Source organism: Tetrao urogallus, assembly GCF_951394365.1.
Source record: "Tetrao urogallus genome assembly, chromosome: 7".
NCBI lineage: Eukaryota > Metazoa > Chordata > Aves > Galliformes > Phasianidae > Tetrao > Tetrao urogallus.
Window position 1 is genome coordinate 35,823,049 of NC_136820.1, and position 21,063 is coordinate 35,844,111.

Below are 21,063 nucleotides of genomic sequence, written 5' to 3' on the forward strand. Positions count from 1 at the left end.
AGCTTTATTATAATCTTCTGCACAATTAATGGTAGACTCTTGGGACTGTAAACTTCTGTTGCAGAGAAGGCCTTCATTATTGTGTTAATGTGGAATGTTTGACATGGTTGGAGATGAAGATAGTTGGGTTGGTGCCAATAAATGTGAATGACGATTGATAACCACATTTAAAGCTAACTTTAAATTGCTTTAGGGTTTTCTGAGTGTAATACCTGTTTTTGTTTTTTTGTTTTTTTTTTTTCCAGCAAGATCACATGCATTCTTTTTTTCTTCTGAAACTAGGATAACTTTCTATTTGCTTATTTTTCCATTGTCAGCTATGATAGTGACATCCCAGCATGGGAGAACTTGAAAATGTTAAAAAACAGTATACCAAATGCCTAGGCTGATTAGTTACAGTTGTACATGTATTTTAGAAATATGCCAATGGAAACAGAAATATACTGCATATTTGCATCTGTTTTTGGAATAATAAAGGTTCAATTTAATTACGGACATTGGCTCTTCCTTTTACTTACCACTGTAAAAAGCTACAGAATGTAATACAGAGTTCCTGTTACGTAAATGGAATATACAAAACATTTGAACTTGTAAATAAATTTAGTAGTTACAGGAAAAATGTATACTAATTATATTTCTAGGGGATGTTCTCCCTAGGAATTCAGACCTGTTCTTCAATTCCTGCTTTCACCAATGGGACTTTGACAGAAATGCTTCCAGTGGAATAATGCCAATCTGTCATTAAAAGCAAAAGCAGAAAACTTTGACTTCAAAAGTAAAAATATCTACTGAATGATCTGTTTTGTGGGGTGAGTCCTGTGGTGTAACATCGTTATTTTGAACACTTCTTGGTATACACAAAGAAGAGCCAAGTGCGGTTTCTTTTGGGTATAAAGTATATATTTGCCTTCTGGCCGGCTCATAGAGCTGTGCTGCTGAACACTTGCTTTTCCTCAGGGGGTGGTGTGCATGTATCATGTATGTGCTTTCAACCAAACTCGCATGGAATCATAGAGGGACTTGCATTAAAAGGGGACTTAAAGATCATCTAGCTCCACCCTCTCTGCTGGGGGCAGGGACACCTCCCACTAGGTCAGGTTGTTTAGGACTGTATCCAACCTGGCCTTGAACACCTCCTGAGAAAGGGCATCCACAGCTTCTCGGGGCACTCTGTTCTGTGCTTTGCTCACCCCCCTCAGGTGGAAGAATTTCTTCCTAATAATTGATACAAATCTCCTTCAGTTTAAAAACAATTTCCCCTTGTCCTGTCACTGCACTCCCTTACAGAGTCCCCCCATCTTTCCTTTCAGCCCCGTTTATGTATTGGAAGGCTGCTGTAAAATCTCCTCAGGGCTTTCTCTTCTATAGACTGAACAACCCTGGAGAGGAGCTCCAGCTGTCTGATGACTTTTATGGCCCTGCTCTAGCAGGTCCATCTTCTCTTGTGCTGAGGGCCTCACATGAAAGTCGAGACATATGAAATCAGTGGCTCTTCCCTTGTGCATTGATGCAGTGACACCATCACAGAAGGCCACTGAGTTAGTCAAGCAGGATTTGCCCTTAGTGAAGCCACACTGGCTCTCCCATATTGCCTGCCTTCCATGTGCCTTACCATAACTTCCTAGAAGACTTGTTCCATGATCTTCCCTGGCACAGAGATGAAACTAGCATGCCAGTTCCTAGGGTCACCCTTTTACCCTTTCTAAAAATGGGAGTGATATTTCCTTTTTTCCAGCTACCAGGGACTTTACTTAATTGCCACGACCTTTGAAATATAGAGAGTGGCTGGGCAACCACATCAGACAGTTCCGTTCAGATTCTGGGATGCATCTCATCGGGACCCACAGACTTGCGGATGTTCAGCTTCCTCAGCTGGTTGCGAACCTGATCCTTGCTTAAAGTGGGAGGATACTGCTTCCCCAATCCCCTCCTACCAAACTGAATGTTTGAGGGCTGTGCGGCAAGCAGTTAGCAGAGAAGACCGAGGCAAAAAAATTGTTGAGTACTTCAGCCTTCTTGTCTGTTGTAACCAGTCTGCTTGTGTCACTCACTAGAGGGGGTACGCCTTGCTGGACTTCCCATTTCTGGTTGAAGGTACCTGTAGAAGCCTGTCTTGTTCTTTTTGGCATCCCTAGCCAAGTTCAGTTCTAGCTTGGACTTGGCTTTCCTGACCCCATCCCTACACAGACTAGCAGCTTCCCTATATTCTTTCCACAGTCCTGTTCCCATTTCCACTGTCTGTGCATTCTTGCTGTTCAGTTTGACTAGTTGGTCCCAGTTCAGCCATGCTGGTCTCTTGTCTTCTTTTCCTGACTTGCTACACCTGGGGATGGAAAGCTCTTGCACACTGAAGAAAGCGTCCTTAAAGATCTGCCAGCTCTGCTCTTCACCCTTATCCACGAGGACAGTTTCCCAGGGCATTTTGTTGACTAACTACTTGAAGAGCTGGAAGTTAGCTTTCCTAAAGTTTAGCTTCTTAATTGTACTCTTCACCTGTCTCATGTCCCTCCAGAGTGTGGATTCAACCTCAGCATGGTCACTACAGCCCAGGCAGCCTCCCATCCTGATGTCACTGATGAGTTCATTTCACTGGTGAGCACAGGTCCAGTATTGCACCCCCAAATTACTTGACTTGGGAAGTCATCCTCAATGCATTCCAGGAGCCTCCTGGATTGCCTGCAACTCGCTGTGCTACTTTTCCAGCAGATGTCTGGATGTAATCTTATGGAATTGGCCCCAAATCCAGGTGGAACAGGGGCTTTGCCACACTGGCTGCAGCTTTCACAAGAAATGCTCCTCAGCTGTAGATTTGAACTGTGTAGTTTTATACCTCCTGGACTCCCTTTTTTCCTAAATTACAAATGTTATTTGCCTCTACTCAGCAGATTTCTGACAGGTAGCTCAATAAATTGGTGACAAATAATGTATTGGCTCTTAATCCAGATTTTGTCCCTACTAGCTAAAGCCCTTCATTTATTATCAATACTTCAGTGAAAGTTCTTCTGCTCCGTTGATGCATCAAAAATTGGATTGTTACAGACAAACAAAGTGGAACTTGTGACTTTAGCTTTAGAACTGAATGGCTTAAACCTGCGTTGCTTTTTGACTTTGTCCTCAATTAGATGTGATGCTTTCTAGGAAATTCCAGCTCTGTCATGCTATGGCATGCCATTTAGCACTATGGTCACTCAGATGGTCCACACAAGATCAGTCTACAGTACATATCCATTTGGAAACTGCAGCCAACAAAACAAATACAGTCGTCTTAAAGCTACATGTTTGATCATAGAAAAGATTCATTAGAACAAAAAATGTGAGTCAGTCTTCCCTATGGGCTTTTTGTGCTGCATTAGGAACCTAAGCAGGCTAAGTCTCCCAAACATTTATGAACCACTGCAGCATGAGGCAGTACTCTCCCGTTGATCATCTCACTATAAAACCTCAAGGTTCAAGCATCTTGGGGAAACTGCCTTCAGGCTCAGTGTTGAGTGACTGCATCAAGGTAAACAGCCAGGAAATGCACAAAACCAACGGTTGCTGTAGCTTCTTCTATATATTTCCTGACTGAACTATAACAGCCCACAATGCTGGGACAATCTGTAGTGTTTATAATAAATTCAGTTTCAATACATTCAGTAAAGAACTAACACACACACCAAAAAAAAGATTTAACAATATTAAAGTTACAAAGTCAAGCACACAAAAAAGGAGGAAACAAATCAATTCTGTGCACTTTCACTTCTGTTAATTAATGCCTGGCTTTTCTTTACTCTTTGCCTCTCTGTCATATTATTCCATCCTTCCCATCGTTCATTTCTTACATCCCCTGGAAGTTGCTGCATTTGAATCTCCATATAATATATACATAACTGTAAACATTTAAATTAGTCACGCATGGTCTTTGTCATTTCTCTACCTAAGGTCTAGCGTTTTAGTTTCAGTGATGGGGAGTGATTTGCCCAAGTATCCAAAAAAGGTTAGAAATACTGGAATAAACACAAGACCATGAAGAGCCCCAAACAATATAACAAGAAACATGATCTTAAAAAACGTTCTGAAGATGTAGGTTTTTGCTGCAGCCAGGACAACTACTCCTAACACAGTAGATACTGCTCCTTGTAACACTGGGTAACCAAGCTGGTGCAGAGCTCCTATTGCCTTCTCATTGGCTGATGACTCTCCACTCGTAACAAAGGCATAGGAAATATGTGCAGAAAAGTCTACAGAAAATCCAATGCAAATGACCAGGTTAATCATGGATATGGAGTCGAGGCTGATGTCCCAAAATGTCATGAAACCAGCAACACCAACGATAACAGAAGCTATAGCAAAAGTCACCCACAAGCAACACAGTGGGCTGGGAATAAGCACAAGAGAGACCACGAGCATCGCCCCAGCAGCGATGACAACATTCTGAATGGTGTTTTGCACTATGACCAGGTACTGGTCGTAGTAGATGAATGCTGGATGGTACACCATGAGTGGAACTACGCACTGCTTGGCTCTGTCTCTTAACTGATTTAGCAGATTTTTCTCGTCAACGGCTGAGGTGACATTCACTGTCTGGATGAAGAAACGAGAAGCTGCTATTCCTTCTGCAGTCTCGTTAATGTCCCACTCAAAACTGGGAAAGAACCGGAATAGTACAGCTAAGTTATTAATGAAAAGATCCTTACTGTTTATATTTATTAAACCACTGCCAGCAATTTCTGTGTATGCTCTCAGCCATGACAGCGAGAGGTTCCTGTCTACATAGTTAATGCTCTCTAGATCCTGTAGGCAAGCCTCAATGTCATTACGAACAGACTCGTCCCAGTAGTTTACGCTGTCAGTAACGACGACCATGACCCTGGGTCCGTATTCTGAGAAGTATTTGTCATCGTCATCATAGTAGGCGATAACGTAAGAGTCATCACTAGCCAGATTTCGAAGATCTATGCCCTCCTTCATCTGGGTGCAGCCATAAACACTGCCACCCAAATACGCTCCGTACAGCAACACCACAAGAAGCTTGATCCATTTACCTGTCAAGAAAGGACCATAATACTTTTTGAAGAATATGCTCATGGGATGCTCGCTTTCTGTCCCACTGGTTTCTGGCTCCGGCGGCTCACTAGAACAGCTGCCTAAACAACACGCGTTGTACAAGCAGGATTTCTTCCCTACTTTCACTTGCACACATGTTAACCAGTGTCGGTTTCCGTTCACCCTTTTATGATTTAGCACGATAACTGCCCCAAAGAAGGTAATGACATAGACATAGCAGAAGACAAAGGCGGTGCCGGTATAGAGGCAGAACGACCTCACAGAAGGAAAAGAAGTCCAGGTGCCAATGAAGAAGGCCAAGACATCTGTGAGAGTGGTGATTGTCACAGAAAGCGCTGCTTCTCTGTAAGTCTCGGCCAGCCGAGATTTGGTGTCTGATTTGTCTGCCTTGCTTGAGCTTTGTTCCCAGGAAGAGATCATGATAAACATGTCATCCACGCCAACTCCTGCAAGAGGAGAAAAAGTTAACTCTGCATGGCACAAGGCGGCTTCCACCAACACCCAGCAAAAGTACCAAAAAACAAAAGCAGCATTTAAGGCTACACAGAATTTTCAAAAAGCAAGCGAGGCTACTTGCTTTAGTGCTGATGTGAGTTTAAGACACAAGAAAACACGTCCTTTGGATGCACTTGGCTCTACTACCTTTCAAAAACTCACAGTGACCTGTCACATCATTGATCCTTCACCCAGCCCTGCTGGAGGACTGAGCACACCTCACCCACCTCTGGCAAGTGTTTTGTGTCTGCTGTTCAAGTACCCACTGATATAGATGACAGAGATACAGATACACTGCTTATTCTGACACTTCTCTATTCTCATCTGTAGAAGCACTCCTGCTATCCCTGGAATCTGCGGCAAATTAGTCCAATTATTTCTTGCTCAATCTTCTGCAGACAAAGAGAAGGCATTGATGTTTGCAAGTCATTCCCATTCCGTCTTCAGTCTTCCCTGTTTTTCCCAGTAAAAAGAATTTACTCGTGATCTCTCTAAATGACTAATTTTTGAAATTTGTATTATTTGTTGAGCTTCACTTTCATCATGATTCTTAAATTGCTTTCTTATATTAATTAGGCTTCACATTTTTACAGATATGCCATCATGTACTGCTCATCAGAATCTGGAAGACCATGCCAGGAAATCTCTGGGTCCTAGATTGCAGTTTTCGCCAAGGCATGAGAGAAAGTAAGCAGAAGCTAGATGTGGAAGTTACAGATGAATAGAGATGCAATTGATGATACTGCTAAGCAGGACAGACGAAATCACTATATGCTGTATCCACAACTGATCAGCTGTAAGAAGTCAATTATGAATTATTTGTAAAACTAAGTACTTATCTTGATCACGAGCATTGACAAGACTTAGTGTTAGTCAATATTTGAATCAACACAACAACAAAAAAGAACTTATGTTCCCAGTTGTAGCTGGGAAGGGTTACAAGTGTTCCCAGAGGTATAATCAATTCACAGGAAGTTTGGTGAACTGAAGAAATACTAACATAATGGCTTTCAGAATTACAGCAGATCAGTGAAAGAAAAAGCAACAAACACAAAGAACTGCATATAGAAAACATAGAAAATAATTGCCTATGTAGTTGAAACAGATCTGGGTTAAGGGAAGGACAGGAAATACAGCGCAATCAGCCAAAGAAGGCAAGAACACAGAAAGCAAGAATAATATATGGACGAGTGCTGGTCTCGTGAATACAGGTACTACAGTGGCAAGTGGTTGAAAGCACCCTGATCTTCCCCAGGCCTTTCACAGAAAGTGCATTTTGCAAAGCAGGCACAGCTGAATGTAACAGCTGGTGAATTTAAACTGAACTTGGAGTTACCCTATATCTGGCTTCAAAAACTACAGCAAGTCAGATCCCTCTGCTATCAGCAAGTTTGTGTCCAGAAGGAGGTGCAGCAGACACATAAGGTTGTAATGTAGTCCATTGAGGGGAGAAAAAAAAAAAAAAAAGAAAAAAAAAAGAGGAGTACGAACAATGGGTTCATATTTTCAAACAACTGATCACAAATATGTGAAAAATGATGCAAAAGAAACAATTGTCCACAAATATGCCAAATATGATAACACATTGATGTCATAGGATCACAAAGTTTGGAAGAGACCTCTGTATCAATCCAACCTCCCACTAAAGCAGGTTCCGTAAGTAGGTTATACAGGAAAGTGTCCAGGTGGGTTTTGAGTATCTCCAGACAGGAGACTTCACAACCTCTCTGGGCAGCCTGTTCCAGTGCTCTTGTCACCTCCAGAGTAAGTTTCACCTCATGATCATATGGAACTTCCTGTGTTCCAGTTTGTGCCCATTGCTCCTTGTTCCATTGCTGCGGACCACCAAAAACAAGCTGGCCCATCCGCTTGACTCCCACTCACTAGATATTTGTAACCTTTAGATAGATCCCCACTCAGTCTCCTCCAGGCCCCTCATCTTCTTTTGTGACCCCTGCTGGACTCTCTCCAGCAGCTCCCTGTCTTTCTTAAACTGGGAAGCCCAGAACTGGACATAGTACTCCAGATGTGGCTCAACAGGGCAGAGTAGAGGAGGAGGATTACCTCCTTCTACCTGCTGGCCATGCTCTTTTTAATGCACCCCAGGACATCATCGGCTTTTCTTGGCCACAAGGGCACACTGCTGCTCATTGGCCAACCTGTTCCCCAAAAGGACACGCAGGTCCTTCTTTACAGAGCTCCTCTTCCGCAGTTCATCACCTAAACTCTACTGATGCATGCAGTTATTCCTCCCCAGCTGTAGGACTCTACACTTGGTCTTGTTGAACCTCATCAGATTCCTCTCTTCCCAACTCCCCAGCCTGTCAAGGTCTTGCTGGAAGGCGGCACAGCCTTCTGGTGTGTCAGAAACTCCTCCCAGCTTTGTACCAACAGCAAACTTGCTGAGAGTGGACCTTATGCCTTCATGCAGGTCACTGATGAGGCTGCTGAACAAGACCAAACCCAGCACCAACCCCTGGGGAACACTGCTAGTTACAGACCTGCAAATGGACTCTGTACTACCAATCACAACCCTCTGAGCTCTGCCAGGCAGCTACTTCTCAACCCATTTCACTGTCCACTTGTCTATCCCGCGCTTCCTAACGTTACCTACAAAGATGTTTTGCAAGACAGCATCAAAAGCATTATTGAAGTCAACAAGAAAGGATGTGTACTGTAAAAGACCAGTAAGATTATTAAGAGCTAATTACATTCTAAAATATACACTCATAAGCATGGAAATGAAATTACACTCAGCAGCTATCTCCTCCCAGATTTAGAATCTTCTAGCCCCACAATGTACATGACCAGCAAAGACAAATTACAGTAATCAATTAAAACTGAAATACTGAAAACTGGGATAGGCACTCATCTCTCTGAGCATCAGCTAGAAACCCAGGAAAGGATGAGCCAGAAGGGGGTGCTGCACGGTGTTGAGCCACACAGCTGCTGGCAGTCAGGCAGATTTGAAAGCAATTCTTTTAAAATCAAGATTATTCGTTTGCCTTAATCCAAAAACCAAATTCATCATGTCTATAAAGATCTATATCTATATCTATAAAGATCTGAAGAGACTGTGCGCACAAATGTGTGCAAGAACTTCTTTATGGTGAGGGTGACGGAGCACTGGAACAGGCTGCCCAGGGAGGTTGTGGAGTCTCCTGCTCTGGAGATGTTCAAGACTCACGTGGATACCTACTTGTGCGACCTGCTGTAGGGAACCTGCTTTGGCAGGGGGGTTGGACTCAATGATCTCTGGAGGTCCCTTCCAACCCCTACGATTCTGTGATTCTGTGACTGCTTTCAGACATTTTTCAGCTTCATTAGAGGTTCTTTGTTAAATTTGGAGCTTTTGCATCCAGGGAACAAACATACAAATACCAAACAAATTTGAATCATGGAGGAAACAAAGAAAAGTCCTGCCTCCTACTTGCATTAGACACCCAACACAACCTTGCACAGGCATCCAAACTTTTGGCTTCCCTGGGCAACACTGAATAAAGAGGAATTATCTTGGGTCACATGTAAAGGACATAATATAGTTAATGTGTGTGTATATATATCTTCCACAACAGAAAAATCACCCATAGACCTGAGGCCTTCTCAGTCAGCCTTCTCCTGGTGTTGTCCCTGTCCTGTCCCTTATAGAAGTAGGGCTGGAGAACATCCCAGCACTGCCAGGCTAGGAGTTAAGAGCCAATATATATATACATGTATATGTATATATATACATATGTATATGTATATGTATATATACATATGTATATATGTATATATATATGTATACATATATATATACACACACACACACAAGCTCTGTTACTTATATAAGATATTTACTAAAAAAAAAAAAAAAAAAAAGAGGGCAACAAAAACATAAAAAATAAAACATAAAATTAGTGGGTTGGACACATGAGACCTGCCTGCAGCCTCTAACAGCCCAGGAGGCCCATGAGCTTTCATCAGCAAGGGATTAAGACCAAGAAAACCTCACATGAATATATCACATAGGAGGAACAAGCATCACATTAGTGTTAAACCAAAATGAGGCTGCTTGAAGTCATTACACTGCACAGGAAATTTCAGATCTTATCAAAACAAGACGAACTTTGAAACTGCAGACTGCCCTGATACGCTCAGGCCTGATTTTATCTAATCAAAGACCCTAGTAACTTAATTTGCATATTCAGATGATAATAAACATACTGGCTTTAGTCTCTGCAGGTTTGCTGAAGTTGTGCACATATTCCTTACTGCTCATTGCTGAGCTAAGTGTGAACCAACACCCACAGGAGTAACACTGTCAAGTTGTTTTAATTCCAGCTTTTCTCTTCATACTGGAGCCCAACACACTTTTTCTACTTACCAAGAATAAGAAATGGAGCATTTGCTACAGTTGCCACAAATGGTATGCCACAGTACATCATCAATCCAAAGCTGCTTAATACAGCTAAACCGGAGGAAAGCACTCCACAGCATGCAAGCCAGATGTTATTCCTTACACAGCTCAACCTGAAAACGTTTTAAGGAACAGCTTAGTTACACGTCAAGTATTTCACCCAGGCATCTGGCACGACAACTGAATTCTTTGCAGAGATACGGATTGTGTCCCATCCTTGAAGAGAACCTGGTGAAAGTTGCTATTTGCTAAGATTACTCCCAAGTGTCAGCATTAAGACAAAATGAATTTATATGGCAGGTGCTAGATACATTATTACTGCTGGCCAGTTACAGAGAAATGCACCTGAGAGTAAAATATGCACACTGATCTTTGTACCAATAAGCAATAACTACAGTGAAGATAAGTACCTTTGAGAGTTTAGACTTAGCATGTTCAAACAGGTCATTCATTTTTAGAGGCTCTGTCCAGGTCCTTAGGGTAGTGTCAGTATAGCATGAATGTATCTCCTGGGCTGCAAACACTGTGCTGTAGATAAGCTTTATAGCAGACAGACCTGCTACTGGCCATTTGCCAAGATGCCTGCAAGGACTGGATTGAGGATTTCGCATGGAAAACTCCCAAGGGGAGACTTTGCATGTGGTAGCGCTGCAATGGGACAGTAGAGCTACCTTGTGCCCCATTAGAAGTATCCTCCAAGCTCTAGAACATTTCCAAACTTTAAGAGAACCTCTTGGTTCTGAGCAAGATAAATCTGGTAAGCTACCATGTCCAAATCAAGTTGCTCCTCTTTTGGGTAAGCCATGACTTTTACATACATAAAAAGCTGCGTAGGCTGGAACTACATCAGCTGAAACCTACCAGACTCCAATATGAGAAGCACATCACAGCTGCCTAATTCATGGGAGGTCAGTGCAGTACAGAGTAATTCAATGGGTGTACAGATGTGACTTGGTGGAACTACCCTTACTTGGGCTGTGCTCCCAACTGATGATGCCTGAGATGGCTGATAGCCAAAATTGCATGTCCTAGTTAGCATGGTGCATTGCACAAGATCTAGTTAAAGCAGCCTACCCTCTGCGCAGAACTTTATGCCTCAAGCACAGCATACAAACTCTTCCCTATAGCTGACAAATGTAGGACAGCTCACCTTCCACTTGAAAAAGAGAGGGCAGCCTAAGTTCTCTGTGAAGGCAAGCAAGGCTCAGGATTCTCTGAGCAAGCAGAATGCTTAGGGACTTACACAGACTTGCAGCAATTTGTGAAGTTACCGTTGATTCAACTGTTCCACAATTGAGGTGACAGAAAAACAGTGCAACGAGACCTGAAAACAGAATACTTCCTCCACGCTTTCTGGCTTCTTTCCATTTTTGGACTTGTCTTTACAAAGTGTTAGCAGAGCTCTGTGCCGCACAGAGCAGCCAGCAGCTCCCAGCCCCCTTCCTGAGTAAGGTCAAGTAGGACCTGGTGGCTGTGCCTGTTCGTGCCACACTTAGAGTACTCTGACTGCTAAGAGTATGGTTTGTTGTGATTCTTGACATAGCTGCAACACATGCAAACATACCATTAACAAAAAAATGATTTTTATGAGATGAGGACCACATAAGTGATTGATGTCTTCACAGGATGGTCTGCTGGGTATGAACATTCAGGCTGCGCACGACTGAACAGAAGCCCTGTTCAGGGATTCACCTGGTGCTCTGCAAGAACCCCACTTAAGCACATGGGAAGCATGCTCACATTGGAGTGAAAGTGAAAAAATGCTTTTTGCCAAAGGTTACATTTCACGAGGGCGACGTCTTCAGAACCACTTCGCTCAGCAGCAGCCGAAGGAGCCCAGACCCCGCCGGAGCCGGAGCGGAAGCGCGGAGGCGGCTGCTCGCAGCCCCAGGTACTTTACCTCAGGCAAGAGACGACCGAAAAGGTGATCGTCAGGAAGTACGTGATGGAAAAGAGCGGGATCACGCTCTTGGTGTTTCCCTCAAACTCCTCTTGTCTGGACAACGAGGTGAAGTACGTCACCTGGAGCGAAAACAGCGCCAAGTCAGAGCACGCCTTTCCGCCCCGCGCGCCGCTCGGCCCCGCTCCGCCGCAGCCGCAGCCCCCCGCCCCGGCGCTACCTCGATGGCCGTGAGGTTCAGCTCCTGCAGCTTCGCCGGGAAGACGCGCAGGAACGTCTCCAGCCACGCCCGGCTCTCGCCCGCCGCGCCGCCGTCCTCCCGCAGGTAATACATCAGCTTCATTGCTCGCGCCCGCTCCACGCGCCCGCTGCCGTCCGTCTGCACGCCGCCCAGCGCGGTGCCCAGGAACGCGTCGCCGCCGCCGCCGGGGAAGGGCAGCTCGGGCAGGGCGCTGCCGTTGGCCATCAGCGGCAGCAGCGGGTTGGTGCTGGCGCAGGCGTCGCCGCTGCGGGCGCAGAGCCGCTCGTAGCCGAGGGCGCGCACCGCGCCGTCCAGCAGCAGCACTTCGTCCCGCGCCGGCCGGTCGAGCACCGAGGCGTCCCCCGCGGCCACGGCGATGAGCGCCGCGTAGGCGCCCTCCGTGGGCAGCCGCTCGGCGGAGAAGCGCTCCGAATCGTTGGTGGGGAAGTACCGCCGCACGAAGTCGCGCTCGGCCTTGGCGGGCCCGCCCGTCGGCGTGAACTGGCCCTCGATGTCATTCGTCTGCAGGTCCGGCAGGAAGACGAAGCCGGCGCCCAGCCCGGCCGAGAGCAGCGGCGGCAGCAGCACGAAGGGCCAGGGGCAGGCGGCCACGACGCGCCCCAGCGCTTCGAAGAGCCGCGTCAGGGGCCGCTCCACGCAGTTGGTGTTGCTGCAGGAGCAGCGCTCGCGGGGGGACCGCGGCTGCCCCATGGCCGAGGCGGCGGTACGGGCCGGCGGCCGCCGCTTACCCTCAGCGTAAAGCTTTCGCTCTGCAGGAGGAACGCCGCCCACCACCCGGCGTAACCGAAGCACTGAGCGCTCCCCAACTGCGCCGCTATAGGCCGTCCCCGCGCCGACTCACCGCGCCCGCCGCCCCCTCAAGCCCAGCACGCAGGCGGGATGTTGCACGGGCAGGACGCCGCCCCGCTGCCGGGGCTGCCGTTATCTGCTGATGGTAACGCCTGGAAACTCCCGCGCCCCCTCCAGCGGTTGCACAGTCGTTCCACCTTTCCCCGTTCTGGCCGATGCCGCGGCTGTCTCTAATGCTGCCAAAGGCCAGAACCGCGAAGTGCCCTTCGGAAGGCGAACCAAAGCGCCGTGCTGGGGTGCTTTTTTTTTTTTTTTTTGCCTGCCTGGGAGCAAATATATAACCTGCTGATGTGCTTTGTACTGCGTCTCCACTTTGGGTGAACAAGTTTACAAAACAGGAATAAGAACGGAAGAAATGAAGGACTTGGAAACAGTATTTAGTGACTGGAATGGGCAAGCGACTAAAATCACGGTGTTACAATACATGGCAGCTTTGTGCAGTAACAATGATAGAAAGCATCTTTCCGAGCCGACAGTGTAGCCAGCAGGCTGCTGATCATCGCTCTTTTAAGTGATGTTGATTCGAGTGCCCTCTGGCTGAGAACAAAATTAACCACAGATGTGATGCTTTTGAGTGTCCTGCCAATTACCTCAGACAGGTGCTTCTTCTTGCACTTCTTTCAAAAATAGCAGCTCCTTCTTACAAGTGCTTCCAGGGAAAAGTTATTTGATGTCGTGGAGGCCCTTGGTAAATTACTGGCAAGGAGTTCTGGCAACAGCTAGAAATGGCAGCCTGTTTTCTGTGGAAATCATTGCAGAGGAAAACAGATGTATGCACAAATCAACATCAGCTATGCCCGTTCCCACAGCAAGACACTAAGAAGACTGTGAGGATGTTCTGGCAGTGGACCTGTTTGTGGACAGTCCATTGAACTTGTAGCAGACATGAAGAGAAAGTATTCACCTGACTGCTTAAACAGTAAAAATAGTCTTAAAGAGTGAACAATTATTTTAGGCTCATTGAGAAAGAAAATAAAAGTCAATGGCTTGTTGTGGCTCTAGGAGTTTGTGTGTCCCCAGGCAAGTGCTGGAGTTTGTGGCTCCTCTAGAGCAGGGTACGAGCTCTGGTGATGGTCTGGAGGCAGGAAATGGGCTGTTAGATGGAGTTGCGCAGTCAGGGTACCTGCCACACTCAGCACAGGCTGGTGCCTGTGGGTTAACTCTTTCTGAGTCTTGGGTGTTTGACAAAGGCTCCACCAACACTCAGCTCACAGCAGTTTTCAAGCAGAAGGTAATCATCACCACTCTACTAGAATTTGGATTCTCCTCCTCATCCTCAGGCCTACTAACATATTTAATATGAACATCTAATTGGAAGAAATCTGCAGTACTTCACAGGATAAGGCTAGGGAACTGCACAAGAGGATTTCCCACTCCCAGTAGGCTATGGTTTTCCTTTCTTTGTGGCTGAAAGCAAAACCTTGCTACTGATGTTTCTTGCATTGGCAGAAGCTAAGACTACTCAAACTGAAGTGGAATCTGAGCACAGCTCTTCCTTTCAGTAGACAAATGTTTTCTTTGCTATACTGTTAGGTAAAAATAGAGATGATATAGGGAACTTTGGCTGCTAGAGTTTGCAAAGAAAGCAACTGCTGCTCCTATCCTTTCTGTTTACAGCTGTGATTAAGAAAGACATTGCTCTTCAATTGGAATTTGTGTTGTATGTTGGCTGTAAACTTTCTGTCAATCTGTTAGCCTTCTCTGTTAAAGTAAGAAAACATAACCAAACTTATTATTTGCTTGAATTTGCATACCTGATAAATAGGGGTTTAAAGTACCTCACAGGGACTGCAAGGTAATGCAGCCACGTTGACAGTGGTTATGATTGATACAAGACCAGCAGAAATCCTATCTTCAGCTGATGATGTGAACGTGACTAATGCTAGCCAATAGAGAGATAACTAAAGAATAATCCACTGGCAATATCCCAGGTGCATGATAAGCATACGCTCACAGCAACTGCTGGCTGTCAGCTTGAACAATGCCTTGCCAGTCCCTGAGCAGCAGCAGCCCCTCGGCAAACCCCATGTGTGACTGCTCAGCAGTACATCACATGGCATGGGATATCACTTTAACATTTTGGGTTGGCTTGCTGGCTGTGTCCTCTGTCAGCTTTTTGTGCTCCCCAGGCTCCTTGCTGGCAGGGCAGCACAATTAGCTGGAAAGTCACAGGCTCCATGTAAGTATGGTTCAAAGTCATCTAAAACTCTGTGCTGGCCAGCTGGAGACCTGATGATCATCAGCTCAGTGCAGGTGTGTTCCATTAGGGGTTGTGGCACATGGGGGGCGGGGGGAAGGTTCCTAAGAGGCAGCTTCAGGGAGCAGCACAGGCAGTCAGGCCTTGGCACGGCTCCTGGCACGGAGGGCTCCGTCGCTCTGCTGCTCCCAGTGGCCGTTGCCGCTCACGCACGAGGAGCTCCAGTCATGGCATGCACTTGGCAGAAAGCTGCGTCCTCTGCGTCCCCTTTGTCTCTCCAGCAAACAGGAGCCAATGCAGCTACCAAAACGGATCTCCAAAGGGAACGTGCAGCCATGCAGGTCTCAAGGTTTCTGTCAGGGTCTGATGGCAGCAGTGAATGCACCTGTGGCATAAGGACTGCTAGTCTGGTGACAGAGCTCTGTGAGGAGCCGAGCAGGCTGAGGGGCATCAGGGAATCGGAGAAGAAAATCGACTGCTGCAATCACACCTTACTATCCTTGCGATAGACATTCTGCCTCCTCAAAAAGTTCACATCCACATGTAGATAAAAAAGTGTAGAGATACAGATAGATAAAAGCAAGTGGGCTTCATGTGTTTTTATGCGTTACCGCTCCGATAGACAGGGGCACCTGCAACCAAAAAGACATGCCAGCAGAGCCTGGACAGACATGATGGGAACGATGCTGCTTCTCTAACACCCTGCTGGCACAAGAGCAAAGGTTCACAATGTCAGTGATTACTCTGTATTTAGCAGACATCCTTTTTCTCCAGGAAGTAAGAAATTCTGGTATCAGAGGATGATTGTTCAGTGAATGAAAGGAGGAAGAGATGTAATAAATTGAACAATGTGATTTCATCCTGTGTATATATTTTGGCTGTGCCAAAAACTAGGAAACACAAAGTGATCCATGAGAGACAAACCAGAGTGTCATGCTCGGGAGTGGAGCCTGAGGCATGGGTGCTGCCACTAGGCACCATACTGCTGTGCAGATCATTGGAGCTGGCACTGGTGGAAGGCAGCCCCTTACTTGGGCACTTGTTTGGGCCCCCAGGAAGTCGTTTAGCATAACAAACTGCCTAAAGCAGTCAGTGGCTTTCAGCATGTGGGAGGAGCTGCACAAACTAGCTGAGTGTTGTAGGATTTGAACAGGAGGATGAGTGAAGAGGTAAGGGCCCTGGAAGAACAGAGCAGAACTGTGACAGCAAGAACTTGTTGGCTCACAAGGTTCTCTTAGGAAAGCTTCCATGTAGCATGTAGCTGGGATTCCAGGTTGGTTTTATATTTATGGCTGGACTTTTGATGCTTGAACTAGTAGAAAACTAGATTGATGTGATCTTTGGTTATGTGAACAAAGAACAGGCACAGGGAAGAGACTTTTACAGTATATATGATGGAATTGCTTGTACAGTTGTTACTAAATTAGATCCAGAGCTAGCTTCTGTGTTGACACAAAGAGACTACAAAATTAAAAAGCTGGGGAGAAGGTGTACTGATGCTAACCAGGAGACCAACGCACACTGGGAAATCGATTGCTTAGTTACAGGAATTCCTATGTTTGACAAAGGCTCCGCCAACACTCAGCTCACAGCAGTGTCTCAGCATAAAGTAATCTCCACTCTTCTCTGCTAGAATTTGAATTCTTATCCTCGTCCCCAGGCCTAATCACACATTTTATATGAACATCTAATTGGAAGAAATCTGCAGTACTTCACAGAGTAAGGCTAGGAACCGGACAAGAAGATTTCCCACTCCCAGTAGGCCATCGTTTTCCTTTCTTTGTGGCTGAAAGCAAAACTTTGCTACTGATGGCTATGTTTCATACACAAGCTGAAGTGGAACTTGAGCACATGATTTTACATGTAAAGCTGTGGAACAAGTCATAAGGATCACAGAACTGCTTAGACTGGAGGGGATCTTTCATGATTATTTATCGCAACCACCAATCAAAGATGGGTGAGCCAGATCAGACGGCTCAGGGCCTCTACAGTTTAGAGTATATTCTAGGACAGAGATTGCTCCATGCAAGTCATTTTACCCTTGGTATGTGAGGAGGAGGTGAAGAATACTTAAGGGAACTGGACACCACTGAATCCAGAAGGTTCTAGAAATCCTGAAATGCTCTTCATGATTCTGTTGTGGTTTATGAAAAATGAGTTGGCAATTAGACATAATTTCAGGATACGTTTTTCTCCTACCAGAAGTTAAATCTACACATAAATAAATAGAGGCAGCTGGATCTACGCACATTCACTTAATGTAATTTGATGTCCATTACTAACAACAGAAAAATTATATTGTACCACCAGCAAGATACTTCCCTACTGAGAGAGATAATAGAAGTATGAACATGTGACCAAATGTGCTGATGTTAATGGCTTAAAGTTTATGCAAGCTACACATAATATCATTTATGACCAATCATTAAACATTCCCTGAGGGGTTTCCCATAAATTTATGGTTGAGGGAAAAAAAAAACAAAAAAACTATTCAGTTTCTGATTGAGTATCTTTCATTTCTGAAAGGTAACTGCTGATAGAGTTGCTAGGGCAGAGTGTGTGGTCTGTATGTGAGATTGAGATTAAGTCTAATCTGGCTGCAGGTGTACATTAGTAAGATTCACAAAAAAAAAAAAAAAAAAAAAAGAAAAGAAAAGAAACACCCAAAACACATCCTGTTTCCCCAGGCCATCAACATAATGGCACACAGCCAGATGAAAAACTGGGAGTTGGGAGTGCCATAAACAAACAAAAGTCCATTAGGTGTGGATGCTGAAAACTCCAGCTTCCAACCTCCTGCTGAGCAGCCACCAACACCTGGAAGTGAAACCTGACAGCAGGCTTTGCAGATGGTTTCCAGCATTTACAGAGAAAAGAGGGAGAGTGAACAACATTCAGATTGAGTGGAGGAAGGAATGCTATCCAGAGGGACCTCAACAGGCTGGAGAAGTAGGCTTGTGTGAACATAATGAGGTTCAATAAGGCCAAGTGCAAGGTGTTGCACTTGGGTCAGGGCAATCCCAGGTGTTTATACAGACTGGGCAAAGAACCCCTTGAGAGCAGCCCTGTTGTGAAGGACTTGGGGGTCCTGGTAGACAAGAAGCTTGATGTGATCCAGCAGTGTGCGCTTGCAGCCCAGAAGGCCAACTGTGTTCTGAGCTGCATTAGAGAAGGCATGGCAAGCAGGAAGAGGGAGGTGATTGTTCCCCTCTACTCAGCTCTTGTGAGGCCCCATCTGCAGTACTGCGTCCAGGCCTGGGGCCCCCAGCACAAGAACGACACAGAGCTTTTGAAATGAGTCCAGAGTAGAATGGCCACCAAGATGATCAGAGGGCTGGAGCACCTTTCCTGTGAGTAAAGGTTGAGGGAACTGGGCTTGTTTAGCTTGGAGAAGAGAAGGCTCCAGGAAGATCTCATTGTGGACTTCCAATACTTGAAAGCTGCATATGAACAGGAGGTGCAACGACAAGGGTGGATAGTGATAGAACAAGGGGGAATGCTCTTAACACTGAGACAGGAGAGATTTAGGTTAGGTATTAGGAGGAAGTTTTTCACTGAGAGGGCGGTGAAGCACTGGAACAGGTTGCCCAGGGAGGTTGTGGATGCCCCATTCCTAGAGGAATTCAAGGCCAGGCTGGATGTGGCTCTGGGCAGCCTGGTTGGTGGTTGGTGACTCTGCACATAGCAGGGGGTTGAAACTAGATGATCACTGTGGTCCTTTTCAACCCAGACCATTCTATGATTCTGTGATGATTCTATGAAAGACTACACGATGATTTTTCTTTTAGGTTGGACGTAACAAGCATTATTTTTAGCTAAAACGTCAAACTTCCCATTCTGAAACATGAAATTTATTTCAAAGTTCCCTTTGAATCATTCACTACTTTCCCAAGCTTATAAATAATGATTATTCTGGACATCACTTCCCCTAACACTGTTCCACATTTTTCCATTTAGACAGTGCTTTTAGTAGGAAACTCAGCTGCAATTTCACTGAAAGAAAAGCAGACCTATTAGAGATCTTCATTTTTAAGCACTGCTTTGCCTTTTACCTATGTACAGGAAAGCTGCTGTCAATTCTGGAAATATGTCTAAATGCAAATGATCATAACTCATGGTCAGCAACTGCCATGAGAAGTGGGACAGGTCCACACCCAGATAAGGGCCATGGCCAGGCACAGTCTCTACAGTCCACAACCCAGCCCTGGCTGTGGCTGCCCACAGCCCTGTTGGGAGCCTCTGCTGGGATAAATGCCAGGAGAGTCCAGACTGACCAAAGAAGAAAGAGATAACTTTGCTAAGGTCCTGTTGGCATGGGAAAAATGTCACAGAATAACAATGATTACATCAATTGTGTGCTCAAGCCTGATCTTTACATCTTGGGAATGTATAAAATTGTCTTTCTGTAAGTGAAATGAATACAGGCACAAAATGTTATCCCTTATATGAAGAACTCAATACGTAGTAAAATTACCCCCCCTTCAGTTACTTTGTTTTGTATTCAAGCTCTGCTGAATCATAGCTTGTGCTCAGAGCCAAATTCTTGAATATTTAAATACCACAGAATCACCAAATATTTAACAGAAGGAGTTTTTTTTTCCCCTAAAACAAGAAAGAAATACTCTGAAAAGCTAAAGCAGACATTAGTTGATGTAATCAATAGAGGCGCTGCAGTTTCTTTGCATCAACAACATGTAGTTACAGTTCCTGAAGCTCATTTATGGGCGTTTTACACAGAAGCTTATAAACATGTAATAAAAAAGCAGCACACAAAGATAACATTTACCTTATTGATAAAATACTGATTAAAGAGACACTTCATATTTCTCATGAAAGTGATAAAGTCACATTTATGTATGAAGGAAAAGGAAATTCCATGGTTCTTACATAAGAAATAGAAAAATAGAAATACAAAAGTTGATGAGGTTCTTCATTATACTCACATTACAGAGTATTTACAGCTCTCCACATTTTTAAAGTATAATTTAGAACATCCATCATGGAAAATCTCATGATTCTGAAGTCGCAGTAGAAACAGGAATCTTTGTCTATTTCAGCTTGAAAAGTAATATCCCACTGCTAAATTAATGAAATCTGGCAACTGATCTTGTCTTTCTGGTAACCTATGTTAATAAGCTGAAATTCTGTGCATCATTTGGATGCATAATAAAAACAGCTTATCAACTAGTCAGCTAAAATTCTTCTAAAAGCTTCATCCTTCCTAAAAATAAAAAAGAAAACTCAGTTGAACATAGAAATTTCTAAATGGAGATTCTTGTGAGAAAGGGTAAAAAAAAAATATCAACAGGCTCTCTGGTTTCTCAGCTCCAAGAATATTTTCTTCTGAAACCGAATCAGTGAAATCCCTATTTACTCCATACTTCATAGACAAAAGATATCTCCAATTTCTGTACATTGAAGAAATTCGTATAGCCTAAAAGCAATTTTCAAACACAACTGCAGATATCATTTAGAATAATGCTCCTTCAAATAGAGTATCGTGAGATAGCATTCCAGATGAGTTTTCCTGTTTTCTTGAAAACACTGCCAGAAATTATAGCTTAATTGTATATTCTTTGGAACTTTGGGGCTTTGATTTTGCTTTTATTTATGCTATGTTGATAATATTCTTCAGCTACTTTTTTTTTTTTTTCTCAGCTGCCTGCTTTCATAAAGACATGAGGAAGTTGGAGAGCCATGCTCTTTGTGAAATAAAATTATATGTGTCCCTTTTAGGGAGCCACAGAACGGCTAAAACTGGAGATACAGCCTCAAGGTCAGTTAGAGCAGGTTGCTCAGGACACTGCCCAGCCCAGGTCTGAGTATTTCCAGAGAGTGAGACTCCTCAAACAGTCTAGGAAGCTTGCTGCTGTTTGGTTTCTACAATTATAGTCTGGAAATGTTGCAACACCCCC

The 21,063-nt window shown here is 44.7% G+C and overlaps 1 protein-coding gene across 1 annotated transcript; it reads right to left on the minus strand.

Annotated features, from left to right (window-relative positions):
* Window positions 1-3,912: 3,912 nt before the first annotated feature.
* LOC306948764 (patched domain-containing protein 3-like) lies at window positions 3,913-12,792 on the minus strand (the record flags this gene model as incomplete). The annotated part of the gene is made up of 4 exons (XM_079538463.1): window positions 3,913-5,492; window positions 9,908-10,053; window positions 11,841-11,962; window positions 12,061-12,792. 4 exons carry the CDS (start codon window positions 12,790-12,792, stop codon window positions 3,913-3,915), a joined length of 2,580 nt encoding a protein of 859 aa, XP_079394589.1.
* Window positions 12,793-21,063: the final 8,271 nt, after the last annotated feature.